This window comes from Coregonus clupeaformis, chromosome 16 (assembly GCF_020615455.1).
Source record: "Coregonus clupeaformis isolate EN_2021a chromosome 16, ASM2061545v1, whole genome shotgun sequence".
NCBI lineage: Eukaryota > Metazoa > Chordata > Actinopteri > Salmoniformes > Salmonidae > Coregonus > Coregonus clupeaformis.
This window is the reverse complement of record NC_059207.1, coordinates 55,289,060-55,315,266: the sequence shown is the minus strand read 5'-3', so window position 1 is coordinate 55,315,266 and position 26,207 is coordinate 55,289,060. Positions and strand designations below refer to the sequence as shown.

Here is a 26,207-nt window from a genome sequence, read left to right as displayed (position 1 = left end):
GCCTCCTTCATTAGCAAAAACGTACGACAAACAAGCCACTTGAAATTAAAAAGTTTGGCATCTCCTCACTTGAAATTTTTCGAAATCATCAAAGAGCCTTCTTCACCCGGGAATGCCAGTAAACTGACACTAGGTCTGTAAATATGGATGATAATGAAACACACACACACGAAGCCTGTGATGCTGAGGAGGATTTTAGTCCAATTACCATAGGCTTCAGATCAAATCACAGCCCAGCCACTAATTACACACAAGACCTGCATAATCCAATATTGTCTGCAAACATCCATGTAACTGATGAATAGTGAATAGTCCATGTCTAGTGTCATAGAGTATCCATTTCCTTGGAGTCTTCTCATTCTGTTATCAGTTCTGGGAAGGCCAATACAGTAGAGAGAGAATGGAGTGTAATCAGATACATAAAAACATTGCCTCGGTAACAACTTAAAGGGGCAATCTGCAGTTGCTACATCAATTTTTAGATTTATTAATTAATGATATGTACCCACTGATTCTTGAAGAGTTTAACTTATTAGTGCCTCATGAGCTTAGTTTAACTGTCGTACCCCATCAGAACCCAAAATATAAGCTTGTTTTACTCCAATGTTCGTAAACAAAGTAAATGTAAACAAACACTATATAGCCTCAAAACATGGTCCTTGTATCCATAGCGCTGTCTATGAATTTGAGAGTGGTTACATTTCTCCAGCCCCATCCCTCAGCTTTTTACCGAAACAGGGGCGGGGTATCTGCTTTGTTATTGTTTCAACTGCTTATTGCCCCTTTAATTGACCGACTATCCTAGTATTTTAGTTGCTTGGCTACCCATCCACTTCGCTCTGGCCAAACTCCAAGCCCACTAATGTTTCTTCTCCACGATGAGTCTGGAATTGATCTCCTCACCGTGTGTATGCGAACACATTCAAAAAACTGTTCCGATGAGTTGGGCCAGAGCTTGAACACAAGTGGGTAAAGCCAGAGATATTAGAGAAAGGAGGAGATAAGAATCCCATTGGACAATGAATGGAGGAACGTATCACGCCCCACCCAGCACAATGTCGACCAATCGCATTCACGTTGTCATGCTGCATCATTTGGTTGCTAAACTAATCGTCACACAATCCCATCTGTCGAGAAATCTGCCTATTTTCCTCTAAAGTACCTAATGTCACCATTCCAAAGTTATATGATATTACAGAGAACAAGTTAATTATCTCACATCTCGGAAAATATTTGTAATGTTGTACTTCTTGTTCACGAAATTCATGCTAATGTTGGGTTTTTGAGTTTACGCCCAATTGACTCCTATTCACTTCTTGAAGGAGTGCTCTCCTTATCCCATAATCGCCCAGAATGCACCACGCGGCCTATTAATGACGCATGGGCAACTTACACAATGGCCGTTAATACGATTCCAATGGAGTTTCCCATCTCCTCAAAAGTATCTCAGGTAACGTGCCATTTCGGAAATTAGTCAATGGCTTTGATCCTTTCATTGGTAAGAGACGATCCAATCGCTGATTACTTGTTTTGTACAACACCCCTCACTTTGACGTCAGTAGAAATGACTTCTACGATGGCAGTCTCAGACAATATATGCAGCGATAGATGGAGCAGCGGAATTAAATTCAATAAGAGTCTTAGCAACTGGTTTAGCAAAATAGTAACAGAACTCGACTGCAGTTACTTCATGTGATCTCACTTAGAACAATAAAAATACAATATACATTCTTTAGCTCTTTGTCCTATTTATTCCTTCTCTATGGGGATCCCGATTGCTCATCAAGACTCCTCCATAGCTCACAATTACGTTCTGTTGCACCCTATGAGTCCCCATAGCTCACAAATGTTCCAAAGCCCATTCATTCTAGTTCTTTGGTTCCATCTGTCTGTAGAGTGACGTGTACAGCCAGTATTCTCTGTGTTGTCACTAGGCAGCAGCAGACGCCCTATACAGTACAGTAGCCTGAAGTATCTCCATAGTGCTTCGCAACACTTTAGCCCAACAATACACCAGTCAGAGGAGATGTACTCTATGAGTAATTATCCAAGATGATGATTTATAGTAAATGGCCAACACGTTATACATCCCCATTGTTAACAGGAGATCTTTGCATGGGGAGAGTGCTGGGAGAAAAGGCGGTTAACCGCATACTAATTGGACCTATTAGGCCCAGGCTTGTGCTGTTGTGTGGTAAATGGCAGAGAAAGGCCACTGGGATTCTATCTGGTCCATTAAACTGCCATACTAAGGCTGCGTGGGGAATGACACCCTATTTCCTACATAGAGCCCATAGAGCTCTGGTCAAAAGTACTGAATAGGGTGGCATTTGGGACACACACTTTGTGAAAGAATGCCATATGCTGCTCCGGAAGCATCCCTGGAAGGATTGTTTTTTAATTCCGTCTTTTGAATGGGATGATGGTAGACGATGGTGGTTCTTACGGCATCAGCAGTTGCTAGATAGCGCTTTATGTTGGCTAACTAATCTATCATTGTCCAGATGATAGGTGACCTAAAAGTTGTTTCTCCACCTTCTGGCATCTGTGAACATCCCTCATTTCTCTCCCCTATTCTGGCTCTTCATTCCCCTCTCCTTTTCCTACTCCTCTTCTCCTCTCCTCTATCCTCTTGTCCTCTCCTCGTATCCCCTTTTTCCTCCTCTCCACTCCTCCTCTACCATACTCCTCTCCTCCTCTACCATACTTCTTCCCACTCCTCCTCTCCTCTTCTCCTCTTTTCCTCGCTGCTCCCTCCTTTCCCTTCCCCATTCACTCCTCTCTTTTCTCCTCTTCTTTCCTCTCTTCTACTCCTCTCTTCTCCTCCTCTCCTCGTCTCCCATGCTCCTCTCTTCTCCTCTCCTCTACTCCTCTCTCCCCTGTTCTCCTCCTCTCCTCTTCTCTTCTCCCACACTCCTCTGTTCTCCTTTTTTTCTATACTCACAGACGTCATTTGAAGCCAATTAGTGGTGAGTGTAAGTGAACCGGTCTTAAGGCAGGGTAGGCGTGGGACAGTCCGTTTAATTATGAAAAGATGAGTGAGGACGGATACTGTATCTGAGACTTACTTCGGGGCACGACTTGTCTCTCTCATGTAAACTTAGCTCTCAGCGTTAGGGCTAGATCAACACTATTAGTAAGGACAAGGCAGGATGTTGGCTTTACAGTGTGTGTGTGTGCTCCTGAAGAGGGGCATGCTGGGTCATATAATGTGTGGATATTGCAGCAACACAGAGGACCGACTGACGAGCCCCTAGCTGGACTAATATGAGTCATCACTAAAGCAACTCGTGAGCTGAAATACAAACCAAGCGCTTTGTTGAAAGCGACAATCACCTTGCATTTGTTGTTAACGCAATAAACTATTCTAAGCACTTTAATGGCATTGTTCTTAATAGCTGACATTCTCAGTTCCCATAAGTGTATTACTTGACTCACTTGTTACAATGCAATTACGCGTTACGTTTCTCTATTTGAACCTCTAAAACGTTTTTATGGATGCAACTGTGACGGACGTCACTGTGCTTGCTTAACCTCTGTCTCGCAAACACACCCCACTGGGCACAAACTGGTTGAATCAACTTTGGTTCAATGTAATTTGGCAACGTATTGTGACGTGGAATCTACGTGGAAAATACATTGGATTTGAGGGTGAAATTTCAACCACAGGATTATGTCATCATGGTAATCAAATTTTAACATAGATAACCCTTGTATAAAATATGTTGAATTTGTACCTTTAAAAGATTGTCCAATTTTTTACGTTATATACACTATCAGAAGAAGAAAAAAATTGTCTGAGCAGCATCTCCTACTTGAGGATTGATTTATCAACTGCTACCCTTTGGTCTCCCATGCAAGGTTTTAACCAAGCCCATCCCTGTTTAGCTTTGATATTTGTCACTGACTATTACCAATGTGCTATCGTGAGCATGATTGTTGAGAAATCTCCCCTTAAAAACTAAATAAATTCACTGTTGCTATCGAAGTCATTCCCAAGGGTAGGTTTAACCGAGCAAATTAAATGTGACCATACTTTATCACTCATCAATGATGATATTTAGGCCTATATAGCATTTGCAAAGTCATCAACAGCTATTGTTTCAATTCAACCCAGAATTCAACTAACAATAGACAATACAATAGGTCTAGGGTTTCAAGCTCTAGTTGATTTCAAATGTAATGATATTTAGTGATATTGAATTTTGTTTGGTTGTAAACGCAAACAAATATCAACATATGAAGAAGATGTATCTTCTGCTTGGATAGTTCCATCTGTGCCACTGACTTAGTCTGGATTTAATTCCAGTTTGTCTACAAATAAAAAATTAATATGTTGGATTCACGTCTCCATATCAACCAAAAATCAAAGTTAAAGAATAGGACTTAATCAAATCAAACTTTATTTAAAGTGCATTTAAAGTTTGATTTGATTTAGTCATATTCTATAACTTAGATTTTTGGTTGAGATGGAGACGTGAATCGATCCTATCAATTATTCATTTGTAGACAAACTGGAATTAAATCCAGACTAAGTCAGTGGCACAGATGGAACTATCCAAGCAGAAGATAAATGTAAATGTTGATATGTGGTTGCATTGTCAACCAAACACAATTCAATATTACTTTTATTATTCAGTAAATAGCCTAAAGTTAAGGCTATCTTACAAACTAATGTGACATTCAACCTTAAAATGAGTAACACATCCACGGCCACATTTTGATGTTACTTTAACTACATTTCTTCTTATCTAATCATATAAAGCGCAGGTCAGTGGAGATCTTCACAATTACTGTAATAATCTGCGCAGAATCTCTTATGGCATTGATCACTTGCACCATGTACTTTTAAAGTAATCTCAACTACAATCCAGGTTATTTGGTTCTGCTATTAGATGAAGCACAGTGATAACACATTAAGTTGTTGTATAAATAAATAAAAATATCTGAACATTTGAACTTTGCTGTGCTTTTAAATGGTTGAATGCTCAGTGATAGATATTTGGGTGACAACTAAACCAAAAATCTTACATTGTTTTTCCAATGGAATTTGGTTTTGCTTTTACATGGTTGAAAGCATAGTGATAACACATTGGACATTCATCTAACTTTTGGCAGTCTTTTTCAGTGGGTGAATATAGGTTGTAATCTCATTGATCAATGTCTCAACTAAATATGACCCACTTAGCCACGTTGAAATGACGTGGGACTTTACCACCCCTTTGAAAACATCTTAACCAGCTACGCCACCAAAAGGCTAGCAATTCGGCTGTGCGGGTGGAGACATTTCAAACTGAGGAGTCCAAGTGAGGTTACAAATCCTGTACACAACTAAGTTTTTATTAGTCACAGAAGTGCTGGCCAACAAAGTCTGCGATGGCCTTAAGAGTCATTACAAAATAATGTGACAATTATTACTTTTTCATGTGATTCGAGGCAAGAGAATATTCTGCGTATTCATGTTCTGCGTAGGAGTTACAAAGACAGGCTTCCATTGCGGACAATGACGAATCCTCCCAACGTGCCACGTTCCTCTCAGATCATTTAAAAACATACAACAAATGTAATATTTAAAAGTGAGGGCTGAGCGTGAGGGTGTAGTGGTGGTCATTTTCTTTCCCTTTAGGTTTAAAGAAAGGGCTGAGGCTGGGCGTATGAGTGGCTCTTATAGCAGCAGTGCAGACTTATAGCAGCAGTGCAGAGTGTGGTGTTGCTATTACATTCACACCTCTCCCCAGCCACCCGTTTGAAAAGAGCCCATTAGTGTGTGTGTGTGTATGTGTGTGTGTGCCCTTACGAGTGTGTGTGTCTTAGCCCCTTTGCTGCCTGTGTGAACCAGGAGGACTGGAGAACAAGCACAGCAGCAGTAGCAGCAGTTTCTAATGGAACCGTCGGTATAATACAGATCTACAGCTCTTAGTTATCCATGGGGTGGGTTGCTATATAATGTATAGTTGGGGTGAGTTGGGCTGGGTTGGATCTGTTTCATGTATACGCCTAGCCTATGTGTGGTAGTCTATTAGGCTTGATCGAAACCAAGAGTTAGACGCACAAACACGCATCCCTCCACACACACACAGAGAGAGAGAGAGAGAGAGAGAGAGAGAGAGAGAGAGAGAGAGAGAGAGAGAGAGAGAGAGAGAGAGAGAGAGAGAGAGAGAGAGAGACGGACACAGACAGACAAACACACAGACACACAAGGACAAACACAAGAACACACACACCCAGCTGGACCCTGTATGGGCGTCCAACCGCCTGGCCGGCTCCTGTGGAGGAAGTCAGAGCTCAGCCGCCAATCAGCTACCAGCTACAATCTAATCATGCCTCAGGAACAGACACACAAACCAGGTCAGACCAGTGTGTGTGTGTGTGTGTGTGTGTATCCAGCCACTATCTCACCCCAGCCCAGAGCCTATTCAACACCCACAGGTTACAATGAACCTGCCTACTGCCCTGCGTAGCAAGGATGGGACGTTAAACGGATGTCCTGACTCTCTGTGGTCGTTAAAAATCTCATGGCACTTATCGCAAAAGTAGGGGTGTTAACCCCGGTGACCTGGCCCCATTCCATCATGGCCACCTAATCTTACCATCATTTCTAATTGGCATATTTCACTCCTTACCACTACACCATGCTAGCTGAGCGTTCTGGCACAAAAAATGGTTGCCGTGCATTACCCAAGCGGGTTCCACACATTAGTGGTGGATGAGGTGAGTTTCCCCTTTACTACTATTTTTATTATTACTGGAGTTAGCTGTGTGTAGAATCAAAGGAGTGAAGGGAAGTGAGTCGATGATGAGCATTTGGGCCAATGGGGCGTTGTGTTATCTGACAACAGTTTAGTCCATGACCAGGTTTTCCTGAAGGTTTTTTCATTTGGAGAAAAGAAAACGGTCTGTGTACTATGGTTTTAATGAGGAGAACACTGCAGTGACAATACAACTCTTCTCAACTTGGCTTGATAACATGTCCTAAAGTATTCCCAGTGACTCATCTGAGAGACACATCTGGTGGGTATTAAATAAAAAGGTTAGGTGTGTGTATGTGTGTGTGTGTGTGTGTGCGCGCGTGTGTGTAGGAGGAACACGCAAGCATCAAATGACAGGTTATCAAACCTTGTTATCAAACCTAGTGATAGTGCTGGTTTCCTGATGGTCTAGTGCCCCCATCTGTTCAGCCCGCAACACTACAACACTATGCTGTTCAGTTCAGAAAATAAACATGTGGTCTGTGCTGCCCTCTATTGGACAAAATGGCATTGGACTAAATGCTCTGTGTGCTCGGAGGGTGCATCTCAATAATCTACAGCAGTGGTTCCCAACCTTTCTCGGTTACTGTACCACCAACTACATTTTGCTCTGCCCAGAGTACCGCTGAAGTATCCCCTCGTGCATTTTACCAGTAGGCCTATGGTCTCATGAATCTTCTCAAGTACCCCCTATGGATAGGCCAAGTACCCCCTATGGATAGGCCAAGTACCCCCTATGGATAGGCCAAGTACCCCCTATGGATAGGCCAAGTACCCCCAAGGGTCCTAGTAACCCTGGTTGGGAACCACTGGTCTACAGCAGCCTCCTCTCCTCGTATCCACCCTTCATCTATGCTAATCTGAAAACACTGGACAGGTGAAAGCAAACTGTTTCACCTGTCTGATTCTTTTACAACAGTGTTTTAAGTCGCTCTTGATAAGAGCATCTGCTAAATGACAAAAAATGTAAAAAAAAGAATGTAAATGAGATGAAGGAAAGGAGGCAAGGAGAGCCTTTTAACAATTGAGGTACACCCATGGAGAGGAATGAGGAGACTAGACTACTGTGAGAATTTTCACACAGTCACAGATAAGGGGTTGACTAGCTGTAGTTGTTACAGTAAACAGGGGCAGAGAGACTACATCTTAATTAATCCAATATAGGAGTTATTAATTACTCAATATCGATCATTTAAACCCTAGATATGTCCCTGTGAAAACTGTTTCTGTTCTATTCTGGGCAAAATAGCACAAATCAAGCCTTGGTCCTGGAGACCCACATGGTGTGCAGGCTTTTGCCCTAGCCCAGCACTAACACAACATAATAAACTAGCAGAATCAACAGATTCAATCCCACCAGTCATTGTAAACTCCAGCCCTCATTGTGAACAAATGCATAATATCCCCATATCAAACAATGACCAACTTCTAAATGTTTTATTTGACAGTTTCCAGACTGAAGGCACATTTCTGAGACTGCATCCTACTGAATTCATGTGTTGCAAAATCCGGTCAACAGAGGGTGACATTCACCAGTTTATGAAAACTCCTCATGAACTGTGTAGATAGCCTCGGACTACCATCCTGATCTCACGAGATACATACATATGTTTCGCTTGTAGCCTTGCTAAGGCAATAACAACCTGGAAAAGAGTCACGGTTACATTCCAGAGTGCCCTACCTCCCTCCCTCCCTCCCTCCCTCCCTCCCTCCCTCCCTCCCTCCCTCCCTCCCTCCCTCCCTCCCTCCCTCCCTCTCTCTCTCTCTCTCTCTCCCTCCCTCCCTCCCTCCCTCCCTCCCTCCCTCTCTCTCTCCCTTCCCCAGAGATGGCATGTGTTACGGCCCTACACTGTCTGCCTTTCCTCCCTCTCTCCTCCCTCTCTCCTTCTCCCCCTCCCCCCGTGTGTGTAGGGTTCCTACCTGACTTGTGGGCCTTCCTGAGGCAGGACAGAGAGGCGTTGAGCCGGGCACACTCCTCGTCGTTGGCTCCAAACTTCTCCATGGCCTCACACACCTGCTCATCACTCATCTCCAGCAGCCCCTCCAGAGTCACATCGCCCGGACCCATCTCCTACAGAACACACACACACAAGTAGCCTGGTCCCAGTGCTTTTGCCTACTCCATTGTCATTGACAATTCCATAAGGAGCTGGCAAAAGAGCATAAACAGACTGGCACCCAGGCTAACACTCAAGTACTGTAAGTCAAATTCCAGCTCTTGCGGGCAATAGCGACTGCAAGTTTTAATTTCGCCCACACAGGGAGTCAGCACACCTGGTTTCCCAGGTCTAAATCAGACACTAATTTAAAGGGAAGAATGAAAACCAGCAGACTTTGTGGTCTTCCAGGAATTGAGTTTAACACTCATTTTTATTGATGTATTCTTACCTTTATTTATACAGGTTTTTCTCATTGAGATAAAATCTATTTTTCAAGAGAGACCTTATCCAACAGCAGCAGTGGGCACAAAGTTTCAGACAAAACTACTTACATACACTAACACAACATTGAACAAAACTATAGGCACACATACAGTACAACAATTACATATTACGTAAAGAAACACAAATGTCATAACAAAAAAAAAACAGCGGTCCTAAAGACAATTACACTCTTCTATGATATTTACATCAACCAAGTGTTTAAACTCCACCAACGTAACTAGATCATCAGATTTTAAAATGTTCAAGAGAGAATTCCAGGACCACGGAGCTGAGTAACTAAAACTATTTCTACCATGACCTGTTCTAATTCTTGGTACTGTTAAAAGCAAATGAGAATGGGCCCCTATTTACATAGAGTATCAGAGAATGCTGATATAAGACCAGGTTTGCCTTTTAGATCAAAATTATTATGATTATATGGACAGGGAAGACCTTGATCCTATATCAGCACTCCTACCATAAGACACTTCGTGAATACAGACCCTGGTCTAGACCCACTGACACTGAGTGACTCCATTCCTACTCTAACAGTGTTGCTTCCGTCCCTCTCCTTGCCCCAACCTGGGCTCAAACCATAGACCCTCTGAACACATCGACAAACGTCACCCACAAAGCATTGTTACCTATCACTCTCCACAAAAGCCGCAGATCTTGCTGAGCAAGGGAAACAGCTACGTCAAGGTCTCGGAGCGGGTGACGTCACTGATTAAATGCTACTAGTGCGCACCTCTAAGGTGAATTTAGTTCTAGCCAACTCAGAAGAGTTAAGTACCGTCGCTTATATGTGAATTTAAATTCAGAGCATGTCCTAGCCTACCTCTTTGGGCACCTGTCCATTTTCCTGGGATCTTTCTCCTTTGTCAAATCAAGTCTTGATTATTATATTGCTGAAGTCCCAACTTGAATCGATTGATCAAGTGGTTAAAGCCTTCTGTTATACCTGACATATTTGTGCCATATTCCTGACATTACCATGTTGCACCTCAACATTTATTTAAAATTATTTTAATACATCAGTTTGATTTTTTTCCCATATAGGAGTGTCCTGTATAGATATGTTGCATTTATGACAACAAGCAACCTTGTTGGTGGCAGCCTACCTGAATGCAGGGCCTATAGCAGCTATTTATTTAGATCCATTCAATCCTCATGAAGAGAAGCGAAAGACATCTGAGCCTAGTCCTAAATAGGCCTATGTTTTATTCAGTGTTTAGAATAGGCTCCATGCTACTTCCAGCAGAATCTGATCTCCCATCCAAAGACCGATCAGGACCAACCCTGGTTAGCTTCAGAAGCAAGCCAGCAGTGGGATGCAGGGTGGTATGCTGCTGACTGTGGCACATGATGGAAACGCACACTATGTGGGAAATTATTCTGAAAAAGGTAATGTTTCAGCCTCTGTCTTGCATAGAGCACTAGCTAGCCATTTCACATCGGCTACACTACCAGGGTAACACCCCTGGCCCAGACCCCTTATAGTGTCTTTCATCCTACTGCCAGAGGGATTTCAATACTAAAAACATAACTATTTTATTACTCTTACTAGAACAAATTTTGCAGACCATCGGCTATTTGTACATTTACATTTAAGTCATTTAGCAGACGCTCTTATCCAGAGCGACTTACAGTTAGTGAGTGCATACAATTTTTTTTTAAATACTGGAATCGAACCCACAACCCTGGCGTTGCAAATGCCATGCTCTGCCAACTGAGCTACATCCCTGCCAGCCATTCCCTCCCCTACCCTGGACAATTGTGCACCGCCCCATGGGTCTCCCGGTCGCGGCCGGCTACAACAGAGCCTGGATTCGAACCAAGATCTCTAGTGGCACAGCTAGCACTGCGATGCAGTGCCTTAGACCACTGCGCCACTCGGGAGGACTTCGGGAGGACATTTGTAAGAAGGTATTACTATCATTACTACACTATGACAGTGATACGTAGATGTAAATCAATGTACCTCAGTGACCTCCTTCCTCAGGTTGACAATGCGGAACCAGTGTCCCAGTCTGGGGAAGTCCTGTAGCTCAGTACTGTTCTCCTGTGAGGCCACTCTCACCTTACAGGACAGCTGGCGACTGAAGTACTTCACCAGCTTTCCCTGCAGGGGGGGACAGAGGGACATGTGTGGGTTAGAGCTGGAGAAGCACAACCAGATTTCTGGACAGCTATGGATGCACAGAATCATAGTCCACTACAGCAGTGCTTTTCACATCTCTCTTTTTCACAAATGTGTTGTAATGCTAAACTAGCACACCTGATTCACCTAGTCAAGGGCTTGATAATTAGTTGACAAGTTGAATCAGGTGTGCTATCTCTGGAATTGTTCAACTACATGGAACGGCAGAGGACAGGTTTGAAGAAGGCTGCATTTGATAAAACATATTTTGAAGATATACATTGTTTGTTTACAAAGACTTAATGACCTCAAAAACATGAACAATGGAATAATATACACCACCTGACTAAAGGTATGTGGACACCTGCTTGTCGAACATCTCATTCCAAAATCATGGGCATTAATATGGTCCCCCTTTGCTGCTATAACAGCCTCCACTCTTCTGGGAAGGCTTTCCACTAGATGTTGGAACATTGCTGCGGGGACTTGCTTCTATTCTGCCACAATAGCATTAGTGAGGTTGGGCACTGATGTTGGGCGATTAGGCCCGCAGTCGGCGTTCCAATTCATCCCAAAGGTGTTCGATGGAGTTGAGGTCAGGGTTCCGTGCAGGCCAGTCAAGTTCTTCCACACCGATCTAGACAAACCATTTCTGTATGGACCTCGCTTTGTGTACGGGGGCATTTTCATGCTGAAACAGGAAAGGGCCTTCCCCAAACTGTTGCCACAAAGTTTGAAGCACAGAATCGTCTAGAATGTAATTTTTTGCTGTAGCGTTAAGATTTCCCTTCACTGGAACTAAGGGGCCTAGCCCGAACCATGAATAACAGCCCCAGACCATTATTCCTCCTCCACCAAACTTTACAGTTGGCACTATGCATTCGGGCAGGTACAGTTCTCGTGGCATCCACCAAACCCAGATTTGTCAGACTGCCAGACGGTGAAGCGTAATTCATCACTCCAGAGATCGCGAGCCCAATGGTGGCGAGCTTTACACCACTCCAGCCGACACTTGATATTGTGCATGGTGATCTTAGGCTTGTGTGCGGCTGCTCGGCAATGGAAACACATTTCATGAAGCTCCCGACAAACAGTTTTTGCGCTTCCAGAGGCAGTTTGGAACTCGGTAGTGAGCGTTGCAATGCGCTTCAGCACTCGGCGGTCCTGTTCTGTGAGCTTGTGTGGCCTACCACTTCGCGGCTGAGCCGTTGTTGCTCCTAGACATTTCCACTTTAAAATAACAGCCCTTACAGTTGACCTGGGCAGCTCTAGAATGGCAGAAATGTGACGAACTGACTTGTTGGAAAGGTGGCATCCTATGACGGTGCGACATTGAAAGTCACTGAGCTCTTCAGTAAGGCCATTCTACTGCCAATATTTGTCTGTGGAGATTGCATGGCTGTGTGCTCGATTTTATACACCAGTCAGCAACGGGTGTGGCTGAAATAGCCAAATCCCTTAATTTGAAGGAGTGTCCACATACTTTTGTATATACAGTGCATTCGGAAAGTATTCAGACCCCTTGACTTTTTCCACATTTTGTTACGTTACAGCCTTATTCTAAAATTGATTAAATCTGGGGGGTTTTCTCATCAACCTACACATAATTTCCCATAATAACACGTTTTTTGATTTTTTTGCAAATGTATTAAAAATAAAAAACTGATATAACATTTACATAAGTATTCAGACCATTTACTCAGTACTTTGTTGAAGCACCATTGGCAGCGATTACAGTCTTGAGTCTTCTTGGTCTTGAGTCTTCAGCGATTACAGTCTTGAGTCTATGACGCTACAAGTTTGGCACACCTGTATTTGGGGAGTTTCTCTCATTATTCTCTGCAGATCCTCTCAAGCTCTGTCAGGTTGGATGGGGAGCGTCGCTGCACAGCTATTTTCAGGACTCTCCAGAAATGTTCGATCGGGTTCAAGTTCGGGCTCTGGCTGGGCCACTAAGGACATTTAGAGACTTGTCCCGAAGCCACCCCTGCGTTGTCTTGGCTGTGTGCTTAGGGTTGTTGTCCTGTTGGAAGGTGAACCATCGCCCCAGTCTGAGGTCCTGAGCACTCTGGAGCAGGTTTTCATCAAGGATCTCGCTGTACTTTGCTCCGTTCATCTTTACCTCGATCCTGACTAGTCTCCTAGTCCCTGCCGCTGAAAAACATCCCCACAGCATGATGCTGCCATCACCATGCTTCACCGTAGGGATGGTGCCAACTTTCCTCCAGACGTGACGCTTGGCATTCAGGCCAAAGAGTTCAATCTTGGTTTCATCAGACCAGAGAATCTTGTTTCTCATGGTCTGAGAGTCCTTTAGGTGCCTTTTGGCAAACTCCAAGTGGGCTGTCATGTGTATTTTACTGAGGAGTGGCTTCCGTCTGGCCACTCTATCATAAAGGCCTGATTGATGGAGTGCTGCAGAAATGGTTGTCCTTCTGGCAGGTTCTCCCATCTCCACAGAGGAACTCTGGATCTCTGTCAGAGTGACTATCGGGTTCTTGGTCACCTCCCTGACCAAGGGCCTTCCCCCCCGATTGCTCAGTTTGGCCGGGCGGCCAGTTCTAGGAAGAGTCTAGGTGCTTCCAAACTTTTTCCATTTAAGAATGATGGAGGCCACTGTGTTCTTGGGGACCTTCAATGCTGCAGAAATGTTTTGGTACCCGCCACCAGATCTGTGCCTCGACACAATCCTGTCTCGGAGCTCTACAGACAATTCCTTCGACCTCATGGCTTGGTTTTTGCTCTGACATGCACTGTCAACTGTGGGACCTTATATAGACAGGTGTGTGCCTTTCCAAATCAAACATTTCTAAAAACCTGTTTTCACTTTGTCATTACGGGGTATTGTGTGTAGATTGATGAGGGAAATGTTTATTTAATCCATTTTAGAATAAGGCTGTAACGTAACAAAATGTGGAAAAAGGGAAGGGGTCTGAATACTTTCCGAATGCACTGTATAGTGTAGTTTGGATTAACTACCAACCAACAAAACTGCACTCTCAAAAAGTGAGATCCATCTGTGCAATACTCAGCCCATGTTGATTAAGCACACATGTTAAAGGCCCAGTGCAGTAAATATGATGTTTTTCCTGTGTTTGATATCATTTTGGACAACAGCTGATGAAACTAACACTGTAAAAGTGTGAAGAAATGTGATCAGTGTTATTTCCTGATAGTTGCTGGTTGAAAATACAATCTACACAGGACCTTCTAATCCATACTACTGCAAATAATGGTTATAATCATATTTCAATGCCATTTCTTTGAACAGGATATATGGCAGGACGAGAGATATTTAAAATAATGACAGTGACTTCTGGTGTATTTGCAGAACCACATGAAAGGTCTCCTACCCACTTTGCCAGCAGCATACCACCCTGCATCCCACTGCTGGCTTGCCTCTGAAGCTTAGCAGGGTTGGTTTTGGCCGGTCCCTGGATAGGAGACCAGATGCTGCTGGAAGTGGTGTTGGAGGGCCAGTAGGAGGCACTCTTTCCTCTGGTCAAAACAAATAATATCCCAATGCCCCAGGGCAGTAATTGGGGACATTGCCCTGTATAGGGTGCTGTCTTTCGGATGGGACGTTAAATGGGTGTCCTGACTCTCTGTGGTCACTAAAGATCCCATGGCATTTATCATAAGAGTAGGGGTGTTAACCCCGGTGTCCTGGCTAAATTCCCAATCTGACCATCATGGCCAACTAATCATCCCTAGCTTCTAATTGGCTCATTCATCCCCCCTACCCTCCCCTGTACCTATTCCCCAGGTCGTCGCTGTAAATGAGAATGTGTTCTCAGTCAACTTACCTGGTAAAAATGTGTAAACTTTAAACCATGGAGAAAACACAAATTCTCTAGGCCTATATGAAACTATCATTTCTTTTTTCAAAGCAGTTTGAGATAATTCACTCTCAATTAAATGTCCTTTACTGGCTGTGACCCTAAGTGTTCGTTTGTACCAATATATCAATAGAACAACAAAAAATTCCTGGACAAACCGAGCGATGGTACATCTCTCCACTTTACCCTGCCCATGGCATGGATTGATATTGATAAACACACTGATTACCATCTATTTCCTTTTTAACGATGAGAAAAAGTCTGAATCGTAAATAATGAAATGTCCCTTTGGTGAAGCTATGGTTATGTCCCAAATGGCATCCTATTTCCTATACAGTGCACTACAAAATACATTCTTAAATTAACTGATACAACTAGCCACTAGCACTACAATTACTAAAATAGGTATAATCTATTGTATAATACAGTGCATAGAGCAAGTGTCATTAAAGTAAATATTTGACAGGGATACTCACCAACAAAAACATAAACAATCTAGCAATATTCCATTTCATGACATTTCCCATGGGAGGAAGGGGGACTGCTATCTCTAACTCATTACACAAATAACCCTAATTATCTAGGTCAACAACACTAAACCTCCAAACGTGAATCTTTTATATGTCAGTAGATCTCTAAGGAGCATGGCAGATTCATAGACACTTGTTCCTGTGTTTGCATTGTCATGGGAATACTTTTTTGGTTCTACCCAAATCTTTAGTTGTGGGGTACCAAACATTTTTTAAAGCTCTTGTTCATGGGCATGGATAGTGGTGTATGAATCGTCCTCTGTCCAATTATACTTTTTTTGGACTAGGTCAAAATCTGTTTTCAATAGGAGAAGACTCAGTTATTAAAGGGGCGAATGGCAAAAGTGGGTCAGTAGCAGTCAATACAACCAGAGAAACAGAAGTAAACACTGGTTTGTGTGGAGGTTGTCTTTTCACACTAGCCCTAGGTCCCAGTGAGTGTGTTTGAGCTCCGAAGGTTATGGTTACAATTGGGGTACGGAGAGCTGATACTTTACCTGCTCCCATGGCTAAGGCCAGTCATTTGTTGTCTACACTAGGGAGAAAGTGCTGGAGGAGTTTTTAACTTGAGTTCAGACTTCAGAAAACGTCCCCCACCATCTCTCCCCCTCTGGATTGATAGCACGGCTGAATTATTCGAATTCCTGGGGACCATCATCTCCCACAACCTTCTTGGTCACCAAGAAGGTACACCAGCCTATATACTACTTGCGCCAGCTGAAAATAAACCTCAACCTCTCCCAGTCAATCCTGATCCAGTTCTACGCGTCAATCATAGAGTCCATCCTCACCTCCTGGTTTCCATGTGTTTGATGCCATTCCATTCGCTCCGTTCCAGCCATTATTATGAGCCGTCCTCCCCTCAGCAGCCTCCACTGATCGAGGACCTGCACAACTCGGGGCCCGTGTACACCTCTGCACAACACTGTATATGCACTGGATATATGCACGTCACGGCAGCACCCCTCCCTCTGCATATATAAATATATCCCCACTGCAAATTGTATATCCTCACTGTAAATCAGCCTATACTCTAGAGTTTTATGTTTTATGTTTACTGTGTTTATATTGTATATTCTGTTTGTTGACTTTGTGTCAGTTCCTCTGTCTGTGTTCTGTCTGTATTATGTCTGTACATTTGTCTATTGCTGGCAGCACCAATTCACTGAGTTAAATTCCGGGTATATGTAAATGTTCTTGGCGAATAAAAGTGATTCTGATTCTGAGAACCAAATCAAAATCTTCTATGATGAAAAAGGCATCTGAGATCCAGTATAGTCAAACCTATCCCACGTGCATCCTACTGTACAACAGAGAGATACTGCCAAACATACAGGGGCGGTTTCTCTGACACACATCAAGCCTATTTCTGGACTAAAAAGCAAGCTCAAAGGAGAATCACTAGTGAAAGTGCTATTTAGTCCAGGACTATAGGCTTAATCTGTCTCCGGGAAACAGTAGATGAGCCATCCTAACATTCAGAAACCCCAAAGGGATAAATGAAGTTGTATTGCATTGTATTGTCCTGTACAATGATAACTTCGGGTTAACAATGGTTAAACTGTCCTTCAAATTAGCATTGCACAAGAAGTCAAGACAGCTCTTTGTGCAAAAGTAAAAAATCTAAGTGAACCCAAAGCTTCTCATATTCCTCATATTGAATGTCTCCCTCATACAAACCTGTGATGTAAGAACATGTTCAATGTCTTGAACAGTGCAGGTGGACATTTTACAAATAAAGTAATATCCCACAATTGCAATGGTTAGACGCTTTAATATTCTAAATAGTCGTTTCTATAATAATGCATATATCTGGGTTAACACAGGACTTTGTCAGAAATTCAACAAAGAAGCAACAAGTGCAGCAAAGACCTATGGGGTGCAACTGGTGCACGATTCTGCTATAAGTGCATAAGTCACCTGCCAATGAGTCTAGACACCTGACCCGGCTTGGAGGAGACTAGTTAAAGGGGCAATCTGCAGTTCAAACAATAACGAAGCATAGCCCGACCACTTTTTGCCACTGTTATGGTAAAAAGCTGAGGGATGGGGCTGGAACCACTGTCATTGACAAAGCCATAGATGCAAGGACTGAACACCCATGATATCATGTATTTCTACCATGTTTTTATGCTAGGCCTACAGTGTTTGTTTACATTACATGGTTTACAACAATTGAGTAAAATAAGCTTTTATTTGGGGCTTGAAGGGGTACAACAGTTGAACTAAGCGCATTTATAAGTGATATTATAAAAAATATAATGGGTGTATAATAAGTGCCTTCGGAAAGTATCCAGACCCCTTGACTTTTTCCACATTTGGTTACATTATAGCCTTATTCTAAATTTGATTAAATTAATATTTTTCCTCAGCAATCTACATACAATAAACCATAATGACGAAGCGAAAACAGGTTTCGAAATATTTGCAAATGTATTAAAAATAAAAGACAGAAATACCTTATTTACATAAGTATTCAGACCCTTTGCTATGAGACTCGAAGTTGAGCTCAGGTGCATCCTGTTTCGATTTATCATCCTTGAGATGTTTCTACAACTTGATTGGAGTCCACCTGTGGTAAATTCAATTGATTGGACATGATTTGGAAAGGCACACACCTGTCTATATATTTATTTTTTATTTAACCTTTATTTAACCAGCTAAGCCAGTTGAGAACAAGTTCTCATTTACAACTGCGACCTGGCCAAGATAAAGCAAAGCAGTGCGATAAAAACAACAACACAGAGTTACATATGGGGTAAACAAAACATAAAGTCAAAAATATAACAGAAAATATATATACAGTGTGTGCGAATGTAGTAAATTATGGAGGTAAGGCAATAAATAGGCCATAGTGCAAAATAGTTACAATTTCGTATTAACACTGGAATGATAGATGTGCAAAAGATTATGTGCAAATAGAGATACTGGGGTGCAAATTAGCAAAATAAATAACAATATGGGAATGAGGTAGTTGGGTGGGCTAATTTCAGAATGGCTGTGTACAGGTGCAGCGATCGGTAAGCTGCTCTGACAACTGATGCTTAAAGTTAGTGAGGAAGATAAGAGTCTCCAGCTTCAGACATTTTTGCAGTTCGTTCCAGTCATTGGCAGCAGAGAAATGGAAGGAATGGCGGCCAAAGGAGGTGTTGGCTTTGGGGATGACCAGTGAGATATACCTGCTGGAGGACAGACTACGGGTGGGTGTTGCTATGGTGACCAGTGAGCTAAGATAAGGCGGGGATTTGCCTAGCAGTGATTTATAGATGACCTGGAGCCAGTGGGTTTGGCAACGAATATGTAGTGAGGGCTAGCCAACAAGAGCGTACAGGTCACAATGGTGAGTAGTATATGGGGCTTTGGTGACAAAACAGATGGCACTGTGATAGACTACATCCAATTTTCTGAGTAGAGTGTTGGAGGCTATTTTGTAAATGACATCGCCGTAGTCAAGGATCGGTAGGATAGTCCGTTTTATGAGGGCATGTTTGGCAGCATGAGTGAAGGAGGCTTTGTTTGCGAAATAGGAAGCCGATTCTAGATCTAACTTTTGATTGGAGATGCTTAATGTGAGTCTGGAAGGAGAGTTTACAGTCTAACCAGACACCTACAGTGAGGGAAAAAAGTATTTGATCCCCTGCTGATTTTGTACGTTTGCCCACTGACAAAGAAATTATCAGTCTATAATTTTAATGGTAGGTTTATTTGAACAGTGAGAGAAAGAATAACAACAACAAAATCCAGAAAAACGCATGTCAAAAATGTTATAAATTGATTTGCATTTTAATGAGGGAAATAAGTATTTGACCCCCTCTCAATCAGAAAGATTTCTGGCTCCCAGGTGTATTTTATACAGGTAACGAGCTGAGATTAGGAGCACACTCTTAAAGGGAGTGCTCCTAATCTCAGTTTGTTACCTGTATAAAAGACACCTGTCCACAGAAGCAATCAATCAATCAGATTCCAAACTCTCCACCATGGCCAAGACCAAAGAGCTCTCCAAGGATGTCAGGGACAAGATTGTAGACCTACACAAGGCTGGAATGGGCTACAAGACCATCGCCAAGCAGCTTGGTGAGAAGGTGACAACAGTTGGTGCGATTATTCGCAAATGGAAGAAACACAAAAGAACTGTCTATCTCCCTCGGCCTGGGGCTCCATGCAAGATCTCACCTCGTGGAGTTGCAATGATCATGAGAACGGTGAGGAATCAGCCCAAAACTACACGGGGGGATCTTGTCAATGATCTCAAAGCAGCAGGGACCATAGTCACCAAGATAACAATTGTTAACACACTATGCCGTGAAGGACTGAAATCCTGCAGCGCCCGCAAGGTCCCCCTGCTCAAGAAAGCACATATACATGCCCGTCTGAAGTTTGCCAATGAACATCTGAATGATTCAGAGGAGAACTGGGTGAAAGTGTTGTGGTCAGATGAGACCAAAATGGAGCTCTTTGGCATCAACTCAACTCGCCGTGTTTGGAGGAGGAGGAATGCTGCCTATTACCCCAAGAACACCATCCCCACCGTCAAACATGGAGGTGGAAACATTATGCTTTGGGGGTGTTTTTCTTCTAAGGGGACAGGAAAACTTCACCGCATCAAAGGGATGATGGACGGGGCCATGTACAGTCAAATCTTGGGTGAGAACCTCCTTCCCTCAGCCAGGGCATTGAAAATGGGTCGTGGATGGGTATTCCAGTATGACAATAACCCAAAACACACGGCCAAGGCAACAAAGGAGTGGCTCAAGAAGAAGCACATTAAGGTCCTGGAGTGGCCTAGCCAGGCTCCAGACCTTAATCCCATAGAACATCTGTGGAGGGAGCTGAAGGTTCGAGTTGCCAAACGTCAGCCTCGAAACCTTAATGACTTGGAGAAGATCTGCAAAGAGGAGTGGGACAAAATCCCTCCTGAGATGTGTGCAAACCTGGTGGGCAACTACAAGAAACGTCTGACCTCTGTGATTGCCAACAAGGGTTTTGCCACCAAGTACTAAGTCATGTTTTGCAGAGGGGTCAAATACTTATTTCCCTCATTAAAATGCAAATCAATTTATAACATTTTTGACATGCGTTTTTCTGGATTTTTGTTGTTGTTATTCTGTCTCTCACTGTTCAAATAAACCTACCATTAAAATTATAGACTGATCATTTCTTTGTCAGTGGGCAAACGTACAAAATCAGCAGGGGATCAAATACTTTTTTCCCTCACTGTAGGTATTTCTAGTCGGGTGGGCGGGTGCAAGCAGCGTTCGGTTGAAGAGCATGCATTTAGTTTTACTAGTGTTTAAGAGCAGTTGGAGGCTACAGAAGGAGTGTTGTGTGGCGTTGAAGCTCGTTTAGAAGTGTCCAATGAAGGGCCAGATGTATACAAAATGGTGTCGTCCGCATAGAGGTGGATCCGAGCGTCACCAGAAGCAAGAGCGACATCATTGATATACACAGAGAATAGAGTCGGCCCGAGAATTGAACCCTGTGGCACCCCCATAAAGACTGCCAGAGGTCCAGACAACAGGCCCTCCGATTTGACACATTGAACTCTATCTGAGAAGTAGTTGGTGAACCAGGCGAGGCAGTCATTTGAGAAACCAAGGCTATTTAGTCTGCCAATAAGAATGCGGTGGTTGACAGAGTCGAAAGCCTTGGCCAGGTCGATGAAGACGGCTGCGCAGTACAGTCTTTTATCGATCGCGGTTATAATATCGTTTAGGACCTTGAGCGTGGCTGAGGTACACCCATGACCAGCTCGGAAACCGGATTGCATAGCGGAGAAGGTACCGTGGGATTCGAAATGGTCGGTGATCTGTTCGTTAACCCCAATCTCTGCCCAGCTGATTTGTAGTGGTCCGGATTTTTCATCTCTTTCAGAACATCAGCTGTCTGAATTTGTGTGAAGGAGAAGCGGGGGGCGGAAGTTGGGAGGAGGTGCTCTTATTCTCCATGGACTTTACAGTGTCCAAAAACATTTTGGAGTTGTGCTACAGGATGTAAATTTCTGTTTGAAAAAGCTAGCCTTTGCTTTCCTAACTGATTGTGTATATTGGTTCCTGACTTCCCTGAAAAGTTGCATATCGCGTTGGGCTGTTCGATGCTAATGCAATACGCCACAGGATGTATATAAGGTCCCACAGTTGACAGTGCATGTCAGAGCAAAAACCAAGCCATGAGGTCGAAGGAATTGTCCGTAGAGCTCCGAGACAGGATTGTGTCAAGGCACAGATCTGGGGAAGGGTACCAAAACATTTATTCAGCATTGAAGGTCCCCAAGAACACAGTGGCCTCCATCATTCTTAAATGGAAGAAGTTTGGAACCACCAAGACTCTTCCTAGAGCTGGCCACCCGGCCAAACTGAGCAATTGGGGGAGAAGGGCCTTGGTCAGGGAGGTGACCAAGAACCCGATGATATCTCTGACAGAGCTTTAGAGTTCCTCTGTGGAGATGGGAGAACCTTCCAGAAGGACAACCATCTCTGCAGCACTCCACCAATCAGGCCTTTATGGTAGAGTGGCCAGACGGAAGCCACTCCTCAGTAAAAGGCACATGACAGCCCGCTTGGAGTTTGCCAAAAGACACCTAAAGGACTCTCAGACCATGAGAAACAAGATTCTCTGGTCTGGTGAACCCAAGATTGAACTCTTTCGCCTGAATGCCAAGCGTCACGTCTGGAGGAAACCTGGCACCATCCCTATGGTGAAGTATGGTGGTGGCAGCATCATGCTGTGGGGATGTTTTTCAGCGGCAGGGACTGGGAGACTAGTCAGGATCGAGGGAAAGATGAACGGAGCAAAATACAGAGAGATCCTTGATGAAAACCTGCTCCAGAGCGCTCAGGACCTCAGACTGGGGCAAAGGTTAACCTTCCAACAGGACAATGACCCTAAGCACACAGCCAAGACAACGCAGGGGTGGCTTCGGGACAAGTCTCTGAATGTCCTTGAGTGGCCCAGCCAGAGCTCGGACTTGAACCTGATTGAACATCTCTGGAGAGACCTGAAAATAGCTGTGCAGCAATGCTCCCCATCCAAACTGACAGAGCTTAAGAGGATCTGCAGAGAAGAATGGGAGAAACTCCCCAAATACAAACATTTCTAAAAACCTGTTTTTTCTTTGTCATTATGGGGTAATGATGAGGGGAAAAAATATTTAATACATTTTAAAATAAGGCTGTAACGTAATAAAATGTGGAAAAAGTCAAGGGGTCTGAATACTTTCTGAAGGCACTGTATATCATTAATTGAAAAGTCCAAAAATGGATGTACCAATCGCAGATTGCCCTTTTAATGTATCTAATCTAAAGCTTTTGTCCAACACTATCAATTAATCAATCAATCAAATAATAAATCAATTAAATGTATTCATAAAGTTTTTACATCAACAGCCTGACCCATGCTCTTGCTAAAATCTGCCAGACAGGCAACTGCTTGACCACTTGTGAAAACATTATTAAAACATGTTATTACATTGCTATTAGAACTAATCATGAAGATGAGCACATTTATGTAAAGTGTTACCAAATATGACTTCTCCATCATCTACTTTGCCCTCTGCCTCAGAAGGCCCAAACAGTGTGCATGCAAACACTTGCACATACACTACACGTAAATTGGCCTTCAATGGCAGACAGGTATTTTTGGGTTTTTTAATGTAACCATGTGTTTCCTGACAGAAGATACCTGCATGACACAGCACAGTTTCCTTGAGTCAAACTATTAGCCGTACATTTCAAAGTGGTGTTTTTGATTGGTGGCTAGGAAGTAAGGAACTTCACACTGTGAACTTTTGTTAGATCAAATAATTGTGACAGCTAGACATATTATGGAATCTATTCTCACTAACATGTAGGCTAATAAGTTAATTTGTGGCCATACTGAAGGCCTAGCTATAGGGCCATACTGTATGTTTTCAATATCTTCTCCACTCTGAAATTCAATTCAACTCCAGCCTCTAGGCCTACTAACAGTATCCCTAAAAATATTTTGTAAAATGGTGTGCCTATTTATATGAAATCCATATGAGAGACAGATGTGGATTTGTTTTCCTTGTATCAGTGGGGAAAGGGAAACTACATGATTAAGTTAATAAACAAACAGTATATGCCTACTATTCCTTCATCTGTGGTCACAAAAAACGTCATTATACATTTATTACAGGCCTATGTCATCTCATCATGTTTAATATAATTAAGTTTCCCTATTTTACTCACACACATCAAGACCCATCACATTGGGCCTCGGTTTATATAGTTCCATTTAAAATCTCAGCCTGGAACACACCAGGGAATGTCTACGTAGTTTAAACCACATTGGGGCCTAAGTGCATCTGAAATGTACACAGGGTGTGCAGAGCCTATTTTATTAATTTGACAAACAAATATATCTATGTTTTGATATCAAAAACACAACACTGGATTTGGATAATATCATGGCCATTACATAAAGCAATTTACGGAATACCCTGTGGGCCAATTAAATCGGATGACAATTTGAAGCAATTTCACTAATACACACTTGCAATATAGTCTGGCTGATGATAGAAGCGCGAGCTGATGATAATGGCAATAATGATGATAATGATATAAATCCTAAACAAATCATGTTTAGGCCTCAACGTTCTCATGGAGAATTCTGGTGGAGAAGAGTGTACCGTGCTAAAGCTGAACGTTCCACCTTCTTTCCACCACCTGCAGAATGCGCAAGCCCACAACAGCTCGCTCACTGCAGCTACAGATTTCTTGATTTATTACACTGCATAAAACACATCTAGGCTGTAGGCCTATAACATTGAAATAACACAGTATTCCAATGGTATAGTCGTCAACAGTTTAAACTACATTGAATAATGTACATTGATGTTGATTGACAGACGTGACAACCAACCCCACATTGATTTTGATGAAAATACATAGCTTGATTAGCCTCAATGCAGCCGTAGCCTATTCATTCTACAGAATGGGTGCTTTTGCTTACCTCCAGCGTTCGTATTTCTTTTTGTGTCAAGTCGTTGGATGTGGCACATTTGGTCCTCAATCCCTCCAAGCTAGAAATGCTTATGTCTATCATATTTTGCACCAACTCGCACTGCTGCAAGGCTTTTTGCAAACTCAGATGCTGCTCGTCGCTTTTTGTCATATTCTCCACGTCCATAGTTTGCGAGCAGTGGTCGTTTTTATGTGTACTTCAACAAAAATATTCTACTCGGAAAATAAACGTGGAAATAGTTCCATGTAATAAAGTACCCTGCAAAACGCCAGCCAACGTGGTGGTATAATCTATTATATACACTGGTTAAGAAATGAGATGTGATCTATGTGAAAGGCGACTTCATTGCAATAGTCCTTCTTGTATTCCAGGTGGTGGTTCATCAAGGTGTTTCTGATTGAGACTGGTACTGATGCTGAGGGCTATATCATCAAACACAATATGCAGATAGCCTAGGCTATACCTCCTCAACAGAAATAAAAATCAGAACACAACCGATCAAGCCTTATCTAATAAATCCAGTCAGCGTTCTGTTTGTTCATTTCAAATAAAAAAACATAACGAATCAATAATACTAAAGCAGCTTCGTATAATCATTTTAAAGGTGATGCTGTGTGGATTGGATACAGGTTCTTCCCGTCTCACATGTCAGCAGCTGCATCCCGGTTCGCTCCCACCACCACACCGACATGTTTCCCGTCAATCAAATCCACAGCAACAGCATCGCCCAGGGAAGCTGCGGTAGAAGAGAAAGGGGGCCACAACCAACGAGTGATGCAGCGTGCGGGAGGAGATATCGCGAGATTATATCAGTGCAGTGAGCATGAACTCAGTTTTAACTTCATACCAGTGGGACCCATCATCAGCTCCACATTATAATTTTAATACGTTGTCAGGATGGTAATTATGTAATTTTTCACCAAACCAAATTGGGACAATTTGTTTAGTTAGGCCTTCCTACATGTGCCCTTTTTAGGCTACTTGTATCTTGATCAATCCACACAGAGACACACAATGATGTAGTGGAGAGAAAAAAATGGTGGGTAAACTCTGATCGCAGTGGAAAAAAACTCTACTTTCAATGCATTTTTCTGTAAAAGGTGGGCAAGCTGTTGTGCAAAAAAAAGTACTTGTGTTTACCCTCCACTGCACACACACACTAAAACAGTGGTATAAAGTACTTAAGTAAAAAATACTTTAAAGTACTACTTACGTCGTTTTTTGGGGTATCTGTACCTTACCATTTATATTTTTGACAACTTTTACTTCACTACATTCCTAAAGAAAATAATGTACTTTTTACTCCATACATTTTCCTGACACCCAAAAATACTCTTTACATTTTGACAGGAAAATGGTCCAATTCACGCACTTGTCAAGAGAACATCGCTGGTTATCCCTACCGCTTCTAATCTGGTGGACTCACTAAACACAAATGCTTTGCTCCTGGCTATCCGTAAATAAATAAAAAAACAAGAAAATTCTGCCGTCTGGTTTGCAAAATATAAGGAATTTGAAATAATACCTTTACTTTTGATACTTAA

The 26,207-nt window shown here is 42.8% G+C and overlaps 1 protein-coding gene across 2 annotated transcripts in view; it reads right to left on the bottom strand.

The window, feature by feature from the left end:
- Nucleotides 1–25,386, bottom strand: part of ksr2 (kinase suppressor of ras 2) — a 163,558-nt gene extending 138,172 nt beyond the window's left edge. For both annotated transcript variants that reach the window (XM_045225796.1, XM_045225795.1), the window contains exons 1-3: nucleotides 24,652–25,386; nucleotides 11,154–11,294; nucleotides 8,670–8,820 (exon numbers count right to left, since the gene is read on the bottom strand). In XM_045225796.1, coding sequence (XP_045081731.1) covers nucleotides 8,670–8,820; nucleotides 11,154–11,294; nucleotides 24,652–24,828 — 469 coding nt within the window. In that variant the 5' untranslated portion in view covers nucleotides 24,829–25,386. The remainder of the gene's footprint in view (nucleotides 1–8,669; nucleotides 8,821–11,153; nucleotides 11,295–24,651) is intronic.
- Nucleotides 25,387–26,207: the final 821 nt, after the last annotated feature.